The 14,794-nt window shown below is 44.3% G+C and overlaps 2 protein-coding genes across 4 annotated transcripts in view; one reads left to right on the forward strand and one right to left on the reverse strand.

The window, feature by feature from the left end:
* Positions 1 to 2,265, reverse strand: part of parp14rs3 (poly(ADP-ribose) polymerase family member 14-related sequence 3) — a 36,562-nt gene extending 34,297 nt beyond the window's left edge. For both annotated transcript variants that reach the window (XM_035774109.2, XM_035774108.2), the window contains exons 1-3: positions 1,946 to 2,265; positions 270 to 466; positions 134 to 155 (exon numbers count right to left, since the gene is read on the reverse strand). In XM_035774109.2, the coding sequence (XP_035630002.1) occupies positions 134 to 155; positions 270 to 466; positions 1,946 to 2,117 (391 nt within the window). In that variant the 5' untranslated portion in view covers positions 2,118 to 2,265. The remainder of the gene's footprint in view (positions 1 to 133; positions 156 to 269; positions 467 to 1,945) is intronic.
* Positions 2,260 to 12,636, forward strand: nmi (N-myc (and STAT) interactor). 2 transcript variants are annotated; one of them, XM_052522930.1, is made up of 10 exons: positions 2,260 to 2,409; positions 2,531 to 2,575; positions 2,665 to 2,730; positions 2,813 to 2,971; positions 3,147 to 3,263; positions 3,375 to 3,534; positions 7,941 to 8,047; positions 8,361 to 8,547; positions 8,721 to 8,824; positions 10,981 to 12,636. In XM_052522930.1, exons 2-10 carry the CDS (start codon positions 2,534 to 2,536, stop codon positions 11,182 to 11,184), a joined length of 1,146 nt encoding a protein of 381 aa, XP_052378890.1. In that variant the 5' UTR covers positions 2,260 to 2,409; positions 2,531 to 2,533; the 3' UTR covers positions 11,185 to 12,636. The 2 variants fall into 2 exon arrangements, with proteins under 2 accessions (XP_052378890.1, XP_052378891.1); XM_052522931.1 differs by having other exon boundaries at positions 2,302 to 2,409; positions 2,519 to 2,575.
* The last annotated feature ends 2,158 nt before the right edge of the window (positions 12,637 to 14,794 follow it).

Below are 14,794 nucleotides of genomic sequence, written 5' to 3' on the forward strand. Positions count from 1 at the left end.
TAGATTTTTATGCTAGTTTATGTTGTTACATAAACTGAAATTAGAAAAACGATTAGAGTTTTAGCAACCAGGAAATTGCGGAGTGAATTCTGCATAGTGCAACTTTAAGTATATTTATGAATATGAGTCTTACCCGCTAGACTCTCTGACACTGGCTGATACATCACAGACAAAGACAGAGAGAAAACACATTAGTAGGTCTAAATGCTGTAATGCTGTATATTGCCAACTCTAACTTGATACAATATAAGCAACACATAAAGAATTACCTTCTCTACAACTTTAGGTGAAGACTTTCCTAGAAAAGTCATTTTGTCTGTTGTAGGACGAGGGAAGACTGGTGGTTTAACTCTCTTCACTTCTGTCTCACTGCCATCTTCCTTCAGTTTCACTCGAAGCTCAACCACCCCAAAAGGGATTTTGAAATCAATTTTATGGCATTTTCTATCCAACACTTTCTGCAGAGCTGAGGAGGAATTGACAGACCATCAGCACATACAGTGGGGCAAAAAAGTATTTAGTCAGCCACTAATTGTGCAAGTTCTCCCACTTAAAAAGATGAGAAAGGCCTGTAATTTTCATCATAGGTACACTTCAACTATGACAGACAAAATTAGAATTTTTTTCCCAGAAAATCACATTGTAGCATTTTTAATGAATTAATTTTTTTAAAAACTGGGTCACGTCTATGGCAACCGAACCGATAGAACAGACAACCAGCCGGCTTGGGTAGTAACCCTAGATTTGTGTCGGGACTATATCTTGTGGAAGGAAGAAATAGTATGAATAAATTCATCCAAATAAAGTTTTTAATTTAAATAAGTCAATCATTATTTCAATATGTTGGTAACCCGTTGTGTAAAAGTGATACTGTCCTCGAAAATGGTGTTTGGAGAATATATTGGCACGGTTTGCCAGCCCTCGATTTCGTCTCGGGCCTAACAACACCCGTGCCAATATATCCTCCAAACACCGGCTTCTCAGGCATTATCACTTAAATACCATGCTAAGGGCTGTTCTTAGGCACGACGCAACTCGGAGTGCTTGGATACAGCCCTTCGCCGGGGTATATTGACCATATACCACGAACCACGGACGTGCCTTATTGTTTTTATAAACTGGTTACAAACATAATTAGAACATTAAAATATTTGTTTTGTCATACCCCTGGTATATGGTCTCATACAGTGGTGTAAAGAACTTAAGTAAAAATACTTTAAGGTACTACTTAAGTTTTTTTTTTTAGGTATCTGTATTTTCCTTTACTATTTATATTTTTGACAACTTTTACTTCACTACATTCCTAATGAAAATAATGTACTTTTTACTCCATACATTTTGCCTGACACCCAAAAGTACTCGTTACATTATAAATGCTTAGCATGACAGAAAAATTATCCAATTCACACACTTATCAAGAGAACAACCCTGGTCATCCCTACTGCCACTGATCTGACGAACTCACTAAACACATGCTTCGTTTGTAAATTATGTCTGAGTGTTGGAGCGTGCCCCTATCTATCCCTACATTTTAAAAATAAGAAAATGGTGCATCTGGTTTTCCTAATATAAGGACATTTAAATAATTCATCATTTTACCTTTGTACTTAATTATAAACTGGGTGGTTCGAGCACTGCATGCTGATTGGCTGAAAGCCGTGGTATATCAGACCATATACCACGGATATGACAAAACATTTATTTTTTACTGCTCTTATTAAGTTGGTAACCAATTTATAATAGCAATAAGGCAACTCGGGGGTTTGTGATATATGGCCAATATACCACAGCACAGCGCGTTGCGTCGTGTTTAAGAGCAGCCCTTAGCCGAGGTATATTGGACATTTACCACACCTCCTCGAGCCTTATTGCTTAAATATACCTTTATGGATGTGTCTATTCATAGGCCAAAATAGTTTGTATTAAGACAAATTGAAATAATTACCTGCATCTTCATGGTAAACAAGCAAAGCCTTCCTCTTGTCCCCAGGATAATCTTGAATTTGTAATGTCTCTCCTCCAGACTTTCTTTTGTTTTTGAAGTGCAAATCCAACTTGGGTCTGATTTTGTCTATGTCGTCTGGCAGACCCTCCAATACCAGCGTTTTTTCAGTCATTATGTTCAGACAGTTGTCTTCCTGTCCTACTTCGATTGAAGCAGCATATTTGTATGTGTCAATTCTTTCAGCAACTTCGATTTCCTGTTGTATAACACATATTTTGTTTCCGGTTATTATGGAAAATCACTTGCTATTTATTACATTGCGTTGCTCTCTGCAGCAACTTTCACTTTTGATTTCGTCCCCACGTGACTTCGAGGAACTCGAGTAGGTTACAAAAGGTAATCAATTCGTGGTGATATTTGACTGTTGGAAACAGTATCCGTCCGTATTTTCTCAGGCCGATTCGGTAAGTTAACATTACTTGCAACTGACCACGAATTAATATGTCTACTTGCAACTGACCTTGAATTAATCTGTCATATAAAAAGTAGCATGATCGCAATAATAATTGTTAGACTTTTACGCAGATAATGAGTGACTCTGACGCCGTCAAGCCGCTTGTGAATGGAAAGGTAGCGTAAAATCATGTAGGCCAATTGGACGATAATTTCCTTTGACTATTATTTTTTTCGAAATACATGACATATGTTTTTATAAATAGATGGATAACATCGATGATGAAGAACAGAAACTGTCTGTAGCCAAGGAAGAGCTGAATAAATTGACGGTAGGCCTATTTGCAGAGTTGAGCTATTTATCTGTCAGATTAATGTTTTTTACATAAATATTTATTTCCTATTATTATGCAGAAACAACTTGAGAAGGCAGAGTACGAAAAATCTAGGCTGCAGTTGGCAAAACTGAGCGCTGAAGATTCAAAGAAAGAGGCTTCAAAAAATGTGATGGTCCTTCAACGACAGGGGGAGCAACGTCAGGAGGAGTTCTCTAAAACTGTGAAAGGGATACAGGTAGTCATTTACTTGCCCGTGGCGCTTTTTAAAATAACATTCACTCAATGGATATTTATATTACATTTACTACTGTAGTTTTATCTGTGTAGTCACTCAGATAGATATTGAGGCTGTGGTGGATGAATCAAATATGTTTTTCAAATGTAACCACTTGCATGGTATTGTTACACAGAATGATATCTCAATGCTCGAGAAGGGTAACAAAGATCTGATGGAGAAACTGAAGAAAAGCCAGGCTAAGCTACAGGCTAAGAAGAGTGAGTCTGCTACACTTCAGCAGAGGTTTAAGGTAGGTAATGTAACAACAGATGTTAAATATGAATTTCAAATATTTTGAGAGGACTAAAAAGAAAGCAATTCTGGCATGGACAACACTCACACTCTCTACTGCTGGTTCCAGATCTATGTCCAGATCCCTGAAAAGAAGGTGAAGTTCACCTGTAAGGAGGAGGACAGCGATGACAGCGGTCAACACATCAAGGGGGTGTTCACCATTGCCCAGAGACCATCAGTGCTCCTGAAGGGGGGGCAGGCTCTCATCACTTTTGAGGAGGAGAAAGGTACAGGAAACAGGATGTCCATCTTTGTGGCTTCATAAAGACAGTGCACATTAATCTACATAACTCATAATTATGTTGAATGTGAGGCATTATGTTGAATGTGAGGCATTATGTTGAATGTGAGGCATTATGTTGAATGTGAGGCATTATGTTGAATGTGAGGCATTATGTTGAATGTGAGGCATTATGTTGAATGTGAGGCATTATGTTGAATGTGAGGCATTATGTCGTTCTTTTATGTCGTTCTTTTTTGTCGTTCTTTTAACTCAACGTAACGTAAACAACACTGCTAGCTAGCCAGCTAGCCCCGAATAGCAGCACTGTAGAATTATTACACTCAACGGAACGACTTGATTAGTGTAGTGTCAACAACGCAGCTACTGCCAGCTAGCCTACTTTAGCAGTACTGTATCATTTTAATCATTTTAGTCAATAAGATTCTTGCTACGTAAGCTTAACTTTCTGAACATTCGAGACGTGTAGTCCGCTTGTCATTCAATTTCCTTGCATTAGCGTAGCCTTTTCTGTAGCCTGTCAACTATGTGTCTGTCTATCCCTGTTCTCTCCTCTCTGCACAGACCATACAAACAATCCACACCGCGTGGCCGCGACCACCCTAACCTGGTGGTCCCAGCGCGTACGACCACGTGGAGTTCCAGGTCTCTGGTAGCCTCTGGAACTGCCAATCTGCGGCCAACAAGGCAGAGTTCATCTCAGCCTATGCCTCCCTCCAGTCCCTTGACTTCTTGGCACTGACGGAAACATGGATCACCACAGATAACACTGCTACTCCTACTGCTCTCTCCTCGTCCGCCCACGTGTTCTCGCACACCCCGAGAGCTTCTGGTCAGCGGGGTGGTGGCACCGGGATCCTCATCTCTCCCAAGTGGTCTTTCTCTCTTTCTCCCCTTACCCATCTGTCTATTGCCTCCTTTGAATTCCATGCTGTCACAGTTACCAGCCCTTTCAAGCTTAACATCCTTATCATTTATCGCCCTCCAGGTTCCCTCGGAGAGTTCATCAATGAGCTTGATGCCTTGATAAGCTCCTTTCCTGAGGACGGCTCACCTCTCACAGTTCTGGGCGACTTTAACCTCCCCACGTCTACCTTTGACTCATTCCTCTCTGCCTCCTTCTTTCCACTCCTCTCCTCTTTTGACCTCACCCTCTCACCCTCCCCTACTCACAAGGCAGGCAATACGCTTGACCTCATCTTTACTAGATGCTGTTCTTCCACTAACCTCATTGCAACTCCCCTCCAAGTCTCCGACCACTACCTTGTATCCTTTTCCCTCTCGCTCTCATCCAACACTTCCCACACTGCCCCTACTCGGATGGTATCGCGCCGTCCCAATCTTCGCTCTCTCTCCCCCGCTACTCTCTCCTCTTCCATCCTATCTTCTCTTCCCTCTGCTCAAACTTTCTCCAACCTATCTCCTGATTCTGCCTCCTCAACCCTCCTCTCCTCCCTTACTGCATCCTTTGACTCCCTATGTCCCCTATCCTCCAGGCCGGCTCGGTCCTCCCCTCCCGCTCCGTGGCTCGACGACTCATTGCGAGCTCACAGAACAGGGCTCCGGGCAGCCGAGCGGAAATGGAGGAAAACTCGCCTCCCTGCGGACCTGGCATCCTTTCACTCCCTCCTCTCTACATTTTCCTCCTCTGTCTCTGCTGCTAAAGCCACTTTCTACCATTCTAAATTCCAAGCATCTGCCTCTAACCCTAGGAAGCTCTTTGCCACCTTCTCCTCCCTCCTGAATCCTCCCCCCTCCCTCCTCCCTCTCTGCAGATGACTTCGTCAACCATTTTGAAAAGAAGGTCGATGACATCCGATCCTCGTTTGCTAAGTCAAACGACACCGCTGGTTCTGCTCACACTGCCCTACCCTATGCTCTGACCTCTTTCTCCCCTCTCTCTCCAGATGAAATCTCGCGTCTTGTGACGGCCGGCCGCCCAACAACCTGCCCGCTTGACCCTATCCCCTCCTCTCTTCTCCAGACCATTTCCGGAGACCTTCTCCCTTACCTTACCTCGCTCATCAACTCATCCCTGACCGCTGGCTACGTCCCTCCCGTCTTCAAGAGAGCGAGAGTTGCACCCCCTTCTGAAAAAACCTACACTCGATCCCTCCGATGTCAACAACTACAGACCAGTATCCCTTCTCTCTTTTCTCTCCAAAACTCTTGAGCGTGCCGTCCTTGGCCAGCTCTACCGCTATCTCTCTCAGAATGACCTTCTTGATCCAAATCAGTCAGGTTTCAAGACTAGTCATTCAACTGAGACTGCTCTTCTCTGTATCACGGAGGCGCTCCGCACTGCTAAAGCTAACTCTCTCTCCTCTGCTCTCATCCTTCTAGACCTATCGGCTGCCTTCGATACTGTGAACCATCAGATCCTCCTCTCCACCCTCTCCGAGTTGGGCATCTCCGGCGCGGCCCACGCTTGGATTGCGTCCTACCTGACAGGTCGCTCCTACCAGGTGGCGTGGCGAGAATCTGTCTCCTCACCACGCGCTCTCACCACTGGTGTCCCCAGGGCTCTGTTCTAGGCCCTCTCTTATTCTCGCTATACACCAAGTCACTTGGCTCTGTCATAACCTCACATGGTCTCTCCTATCATTGCTATGCAGACGACACACAATTAATCTTCTCCTTTCCCCCTTCTGATGACCAGGTGGCGAATCGCATCTCTGCATGTCTGGCAGACATATCAGTGTGGATGACGGATCACCACCTCAAGCTGAACCTCAGCAAGACGGAGCTCCTCTTCCTCCCGGGGAAGGACTGCCCGTTCCATGATCTCGCCATCACGGTTGACAACTCCATTGTGTCCTCCTCCCAGAGCGCTAAGAACCTTGGCGTGATCCTGGACAACACCCTGACGTTCTCAACTAACATCAAGGCGGTGTCCCGTTCCTGTAGGTTCATGCTCTACAACATCCGCAGAGTACGACCCTGCCTCACACAGGAAGCGGCGCAGGTCCTAATCCAGGCACTTGTCATCTCCCGTCTTGATTACTGCAACTCGCTGTTGGCTGGGCTCCCTGCCTGTGCCATTAAACCCCTACAACTCATCCAGAACGCCGCAGCCCGTCTGGTGTTCAACCTTCCCAAGTTCTCTCACGTCACCCCGCTCCTCCGCTCTCTCCACTGGCTTCCAGTTGAAGCTCGCATCCGCTACAAGACCATGGTGCTCGCCTACGGAGCTGTGAGGGGGAACGGCACCTCAGTACCTCCAGGCTCTGATCAGGCCCTACACCCAAACAAGGGCACTGCGTTCATCCACCTCTGGCCTGCTCGCCTCCCTACCACTGAGGAAGTACAGTTCCCGCTCAGCCCAGTCAAAACTGTTCGCTGCTCTGGCCCCCAATGGTGGAACAAACTCCCTCACGACGCCAGGACAGCGGAGTCAATCACCACCTTCCGGAGACACCTGAAACCCCACCTCTTCAAGGAATACCTAGGATAGGGTAAGTAAGGGTAAGTAATCCTTCTCACCCCCTTTCTCCCCCAACAAGATTTAGATGCAAGTGGCTGTTCCACTGGTTGTCATAAGGTGTATGCACTAATTTGTAAGTCGCTCTGGATAAGAGCGTCTGCTAAATGACTTAAATGTAAATGTAAATGTAATGTGAGGCATTATGTTGAATGTGAGGCATTATGTTGAATGTGAGGCATTATGTTGAATGTGAGGCATTATGTTGAATGTGAGGCATTATGTTGAATGTGAGGCATTATGTTGAATGTGAGGCATTATGTTGAATGTGAGGCATTATGTTGAATGTGAGGCATTATGTTGAATGTGAGGCATTATGTTGAATGTGAGGCATTATGTTGAACGTGAGGCATTATGTTGAACGTGAGGCATTATGTTGAACGTGAGGCATTATGTTGAACGTGAGGCATTATGTTGAACGTGAGGCATTATGTTGAACGTGAGGCATTATGTTGAACGTGAGGCATTATGTTGAACGTGAGGCATTATGTTGAACGTGAGGCATTATGTTGAACGTGAGGCATTATGTTGAACGTGAGGCATTATGTTGAACGTGAGGCATTATGTTGAACGTGAGGCATTATGTTGAACGTGAGGCATTATGTTGAACGTGAGGCATTATGTTGAACGTGAGGCATTATGTTGAACGTGAGGCATTATGTTGAACGTGAGGCATTATGTTGAACGTGAGGCATTATGTTGAACGTGAGGCATTATGTTGAACGTGAGGCATTATGTTGAACGTGAGGCATTATGTTGAACGTGAGGCATTATGTTGAACGTGAGGCATTATGTTGAACGTGAGGCATTATGTTGAACGTGAGGCATTATGTTGAATGTGAGGCATTATGTTGAACGTGAGGCATTATGTTGAATGTGTTATATTGGGATTATCCTTCCCTCTCTCTCAGTGGCTGCCCAGATCCTGAAGATGGCCAAGTGTACTGTGTCCTGTGATAAAGACAAGGTGCATGTGAAGCCCAAAAGCCTTACACTGGACCCCTTTGTCAAGTTTGAGGTACACCATTTCACACAATGAATGTGTCAAATTAAATTAAGTACTTTGAAGACGTTAAAGATAACCGCCTCCAGACGATAATGATTTAGTTTACTATTGAGTCTGTTTTCTAGAATAGAGTCATCCTATTTACTGCAGAGTGTAAACGTGTGTTCCAATCAACTTTGAGTAAGGAATTAGGGATTCTTTCAAGAAAACTACACCATTCAATTGATACAATGGTGTCTATAATGACTTGTTGATATTGTTGATGATTCACTGCTGTGCTATTGCCCAGGTGACACACCTGTAACCAAGTTATGTTGCTGTGCAGCTACACCTTGATGTCTCCACAAAGACACTCAGCTTCTCCAATGTCCCGTTCACCCTGTCAGAGGAACGAATGAGAGACCGTCTGGAGATCAGCTTCTCCAAGCCCAGTCGAGGGGGAGGAGAGGTGCAGAGGGTGGACTATGACAAGCACACTGGGAAAGGACAAATCACCTTCCTCAACTCTGGAGGTACAGTACATCTTGTGTGTGTGTGTGTGTGTGTGTGTGTGTGTGTGTGTGTGTGTGTGTGTGTGTGCGTGCGCCAGTGTCAGAACATGATTTGTTTTATTGGAAAGTGCCGTATTCAATATGTTTAATCATAGAAGAGTTCATATTTTAAATACTTGTGTCTACTTTTCTAGTTGCAGAGAGGCTGGCCCTGAAAAGGAAGTACATTGTGGATATGGACCGTGAGGTGAATGTGAAAGTTGACCTTGTTTACATGTACAAGCTGAAGAAGTTTCAGGTGAGATTAAAACAGTCACTCATCTTTTTCTCTGTCATTTGTTTACATACAGTTCCTAAGCATTGCCCTGTTGTGACTTCCCAATCGGATCAAAGGTGTCTGGACTTTGCCGTGACTGTTTCAAGTATTTTGTGTTTTCCAAGTCAGGAGCCACAGCTTGCTGTATTAGGTTATTTAGTTTCTACTAGAGCTGGGACGATAATCCAAAATGATCAACACATTTCTCGAGCCTATACTAGAGAGATGTGAAGTTTGAAATGCAATAAGTTTTCTAATATGGGTGATTGTTAAATGGGACAAACTAGTAGTAGTAGTAAACTCAGCAAGAAAAGAAACGTCCTCTCACTGTCAACTCCTCTCACTGTCAACTCCTCTCACTGTCAACTCCTCTCACTGTCAACTCCTCTCACTGTCAACTCCTCTCACTGTCAACTGTTTATTTTCAGCAAACTTAACATGTGTAAATATTTGTATGAACATAACAAGATTCAACAACTGAGACATAAACTGAACAAGTTCTACAGACATGTGACTAACAGAAATTGAATAATGTGTCCCTGAACAAAGAGTGTAGCCAACAGCTGCATTAAGTACTGCAGTTCATCTCCTCCTCATGGACTGCACCAGATATGCCAGTTCTTACTGTGAGATGTTACACCACTCTTCCAACAAGGCACCTCCAAGTTCCCGGACATTTCTTGGGGGAATGGCCCTAGCCCTCACCCTCTGATCCAACAGGTCCCAGACGTGCTCAATGGGCTTGAGATCCGGGCTCTTCGCTGGCCATGGCAGAACACTGACATTCCTGTCTTGCAGGAAGTCATGCACAGAACGAGCAGTATGGCTGGTGGCATTGTCATTCTGGAGCGTCATGTCAGGATGAGCCTGCAGGAAGGGTACCACATGAGGGAGGAGGATGTCTTCCCTGTAACACAGCATTGAGATTGCTGCAATGACAGCAAGCTCAGTCCGATGATGCTGTGACACACCGCCCCAGACCATGAAGGACCCTCCACCTCCAAATCGATCCCGCTCCAGAGTACAGGCCTTAGTGTAACGCTCATTCCTTCAACGATAAATGCAAATCCGACCATCATCCCTGGTGTGAAAAAAACGTGACTCGTCAGAGAAGAGCACTTTTAGCCAGTCCTGTCTGGTCTAGCTACGGTCGGTTCGTGCCCATAGGCGACGTCGTTGCCGGTGATGTCTGGTGAGGACCTGCCTTACAACAGGCCTACAAGCCCTCAGTCCAGCTTCTCTCAGCCTATTGCAGACAGTCTGAGCACTGATGGAGGGATTGTGCATTCCTGGTGTAACTCGGGCGATTGTTGTTGCCATCCTGTACCTGTTCCGCAGGTGTGATGTTCGGATGTACCGATCCTGTGCAGGTGTTGTTACACGTGGTCTGCCACTACGAGGACGATCAGCTGTCCGTCCTGTCTCCCTGTAGCGCTTTCTTAGGTGTCTCACAGTACGGGCATTGCAATTCATTGCCCTGGCCACTTCTGCAGTCCTCATGCCTTCTTGCAGCATGCTTAAGGCAGGTTCACACAGATGAGCAGGGACCCTGGGGATCCTCTTTTGGTGTTTTTCAGAGTCAGTAGAAAGGCCTCTTTAGTGTCCTAAGTTTTCATAACTGTGACCTTAATTGCCTACCGTCTGTAAGCTGTTAGTGTCTTAACGACCGTTCCACAGGTGCATGTTCATTAATTGTTTATGGTTCATTAACAAGCATGGGAAACAGTGTTTAAACCCTTTACAATGAAGATCTGTGAAGTTATTTGGATTTTTATGAATTATCTTTGAAAGACAGAGTCCTGAAAAAGGGACGTTTCTTTTTTTGCTGAGTTTTTAAAGGATAACTAAACACAAACTGTAGTTCATTGTTATAAACATATCATTCTATTTATAGTTATCAGAGTTGATCTGATAACTATCAGAATAGTACATCCATATCACCCAGCTCTAGTCTCTACTGGAGCAGAACTTTGACATGTGCCTGTATGTTACTCTTGTGACAGACTGCTAACATATGTGTTCACAAATGAACAGCATGTTTCTTTACCAACGTTTTTCTGCTGTCTTGTTTCAGATGTGTAGAGTTGACTGACACATGCATATCAACTGAGAGTGTTTTACTTGAACCTTTGTTGCAGACGTTCTGCGGCACTCCGACGCGCACCATCCTCCTGTGCGGGATTACAGACTTCCAGGATGAGGAGGACCTGCAGGATCACCTGGAGATTCACTTCCAGAAGCCCAGTAACTATGGAGGGGAGGTGGAGTGCATCAAGTATGTCTCCGGGGGCAACGAGGTCAAGGCCTTCTTCACTGAAGACATGGCTGAGATGGAGGCTTAACATTAACAAACGGCCATCCTCTTACGATACATCTATGCTCATTTTTCTCAGTACTTAGTTGGTACCACATGAATGATCCTTAGTGATGATGTATTCATCCGCATTTACCATAATCTATACCCCACTGACATGCAGCACTATATTATGCCAAAACTGATCAGTAAGTCTTGGGAAATTAGTCATGTCAACTTTGTATACTGACAAAGTTTAACAAGGCCTTAAAACGTGCATGATAATGCCTTGTGCAGTGCCTTAAGTTTAGAATAATATTGTTTAGGAGGATCTTTATAGTTATATAGTCAAACTCTATTAGAAGGGGACAAATGATAATGCACAGTAGTTGTTTTCATCTAGAGATACTATGTCTATTTCTCTGTGTCAGGTGTCTTTGTGGTATGATTAAAGGTGTTTTTTGCTCAAACTTCAAATCATGGGTTTTTAAATCGGTCATCATGACATGAATCATGAATTTACTGTATGGATAATCCCATTGATCGTGGTATACGAGTAACCCACCTACTTAATTTCACCCCATAAAATGCATTTAATGCATATCACATTGTTTTGTTTTATTGAACTCCTGTATGCTTTCTGACTACAGTGCTTAAATATAGGCCTGAATACGCACCATTAAAATATTGATAACAGCGCAGGTGACATAATCTGTGCTGAGCAAAAATATCAACGCAACATGCAACAATTTCAAAGATTTTACTGAGTTAACAGTGCATATAAGGAAATCAGTCAATTGAAATACATTCATTGTGCACTAATCTATGGATTTCACATGACTGGTCAGGGGTGCAGCCATTGGTGGGCCCACTGTGGAGCAAGGCCCAGCCAATCAAAATGCATTTTTCTCCACAAAAGGGCTTTATTACAGACAGAAATAGTCCTCAGTTTCATCAGCTGTCTGGTCTCAGACAATCCTGCAGGTGAAGAAGCCAGATGTGGAGGTCCTGGGCTGATGTGGTTACACGTGGTCTGCGGTTGCGAGTCCGGTTGGACGCACTGCCGAATTCTCTAAAACGACATTGGAGGCTGCTTATGGTATATAAATTAGCTTTCAATTCTTTGACAACAACTCCGGTGGACATTCCTGCAGTCAGCATTCCAATTGCATGCTCAAAACCTGAGACATCTGTGGCATTATGTTGTGTGACAAAACTGCACATTTTAGAGTAGCCTTTTATTGCACGTGTAATGATCATGCTGCTTAATCAGCTTCTTGATATGCCACTCCTGTCAGGTGGATGGATTATCTTGGCAAATGAGAAATGCTCACTAACACAGATGTAAACAAATTTGTGCAAAATAGTATTTTTGTGCTTATGGACAATTTTTGGGATCTTTTATTTCAGCTCATGAAACGTGAGACGAGCACTTTCCATGTTGTGTTGATATTTTTGTTCAGTGTACAAATCAACTGTAAATAAAGACTGTTGAAGGCCACTAGATGGCAGTGTTTTATCATTATTCCCAACTTAATCAAGTACTCCAACACACTTAGCAATTTGGTTTACGCATCCTAAACTTTACTTGAATGGTAATCAGGTAATTAAGCTATTTGCTACGTCAGTGTAGAGGGGCTACAAACACCCCGTAATGCTGATCAATTGATAGGAAATGCAAAGCACAGGTCACTTAGAAATGTCCTTGTTTTTGAAAGAAAAGCTACATTTTTGTCCATTAAAATAACGTCAAATTGATCAGAAATACAGTGTAGACATTGTTAATGTTGTAAATTATTATTATAGCTGGAAACAGCAATTTTTTTATGGAATATCTACATAGACGTACAGAGGCCCATTATCACCAACCATCACTCCTGTGTTCTAATGGCACATTATGTTAGCTAATCCAAGTCTATAATTTTAAAAGGCTAATTGATCATTAGAAAACAATTATGTTAGCACAGTGGAAAACTGTTGACCTGATTAAAGAAGCAATAAAACTGTCCTTCTTTAGACTAGTTGAGTATCTGGAGCATCAGCATTTGTGGGTTCGATTACAGCCTCAAAATGGATAAAAAAGGACTTTCTTCTGAAACTTGTCAGTCTATTCTTGTTCTGAGAAATGAAGGCTATTCCATGTGAGAAATTGCCAAGAAACTGAAGATCTCGTACAACGCTGTGGACTACTCCCTTCACAGAAGAGAGCAAACTGTCTCTAACCAGAATAGAAAGAGGAGTTGTAGGCCCCGGTATACAAGGGCACCCTCATAGACGTCATCCTGACCAACTGGCCCTCCAAATATACCTCCGCTGTCTTCAACCAGGATCTCAGCGATCACTGCCTCATCGCCTGTATCCGCCACGGAGCCGCAGTCAAACGACCACCCCTCATCACTGTCAAACGCTCCCTAAAACACTTCTGTGAGCAGGCCTTTCTAATCGACCTGGCCCGTGTATCCTGGAAGGACATTGACCTCATCCCGTCAGTTGAGGATGCCTGGTCATTCTTTAAAAGTAACTTCCTCACCATTTTAGATAAGCATGCTCCGTTCAAAAAATGCAGAACCAAGAACAGATACAGCCCTTGGTTCACTCCAGACCTGACTGCCCTCGACCAGCACAAAAACATCCTGTGGCGGACTGCAATAGCATCGAATAGCCCCGTGATATGCAACTGTTCAGGGAAGTCAGGAACCAATACACGCAGTCAGTCAGGAAAGCTAAGGCCAGCTTCTTCAGGCAGAAGTTTGCATCCTGTAACTCCAACTCCAAAAAGTTCTGGGACACTGTGAAGTCCATGGAGAACAAGAGCACCTCCTCCCAGCTGCCCACTGCACTGAGGCTAGGAAACACGGTCTCCACCGATAAATCCATGATTATCGAAAACTTCAATAAGCACTTCTCAACGGCTGGCCATGCCTTCCGCCTGGCTACTCCAACCTCGGCCAACAGCTCCGCCCCCCGTAGTTCCTCACCCAAGCCTCTCCAGGTTCTCCTTTACCCAAATCCAGATAGCAGATGTTCTGAAAGAGCTGCAAAACCTGGACCCGTACAAATCAGCTGGGCTTGATAATCTGGACCCGCTATTTCTGAAACTATCTGCCGCCATTGTCGCAACCCCTATTACCAGCCTGTTCAACCTCTCTTTCATATCGTCTGAGATCCCCAAGGATTGAAAGCTGCCGCAGTCATCCCCCTCTTCAAAGGGGGAGACACCCTGGACCCAAACTGCTATAGACCTATATCCATCCTGCCCTGCCTATCTAAGGTCTTTGAAAGCCAAGTCAACAAACAGGTCACTGACCATCTCGAATCCCACCGTACCTTCTCCGCTGTGCAATCTGGTTTCCGAGCCGGTCACGGGTGCACCTCAGCCACACTCAAGGTACTAAATGATAACATAACCGCCATCGATAAAAGACAGTACTGTGCAGCCGTCTTCATCGACCTCGCCAAGGCTTTCGACTCTGTCAATCACCAAATTCTTATCGGCAGACTCAACAGCCTCGGTTTTTCGGATGACTGCCTTGCCTGGTTCACCAATTACTTTGCAGACAGAGTTCAGTGTGTCAAATCGGAGGGCATGCTGTCCGGTCCTCTGGCAGTCTCTATGGGGGTGCCACAGGGTTCAATTCTCGGGCCGACTCTTTTCTCTG

This window comes from Oncorhynchus keta, chromosome 7, assembly GCF_023373465.1.
Source record: "Oncorhynchus keta strain PuntledgeMale-10-30-2019 chromosome 7, Oket_V2, whole genome shotgun sequence".
In the NCBI taxonomy this organism is placed as follows: domain Eukaryota; kingdom Metazoa; phylum Chordata; class Actinopteri; order Salmoniformes; family Salmonidae; genus Oncorhynchus; species Oncorhynchus keta.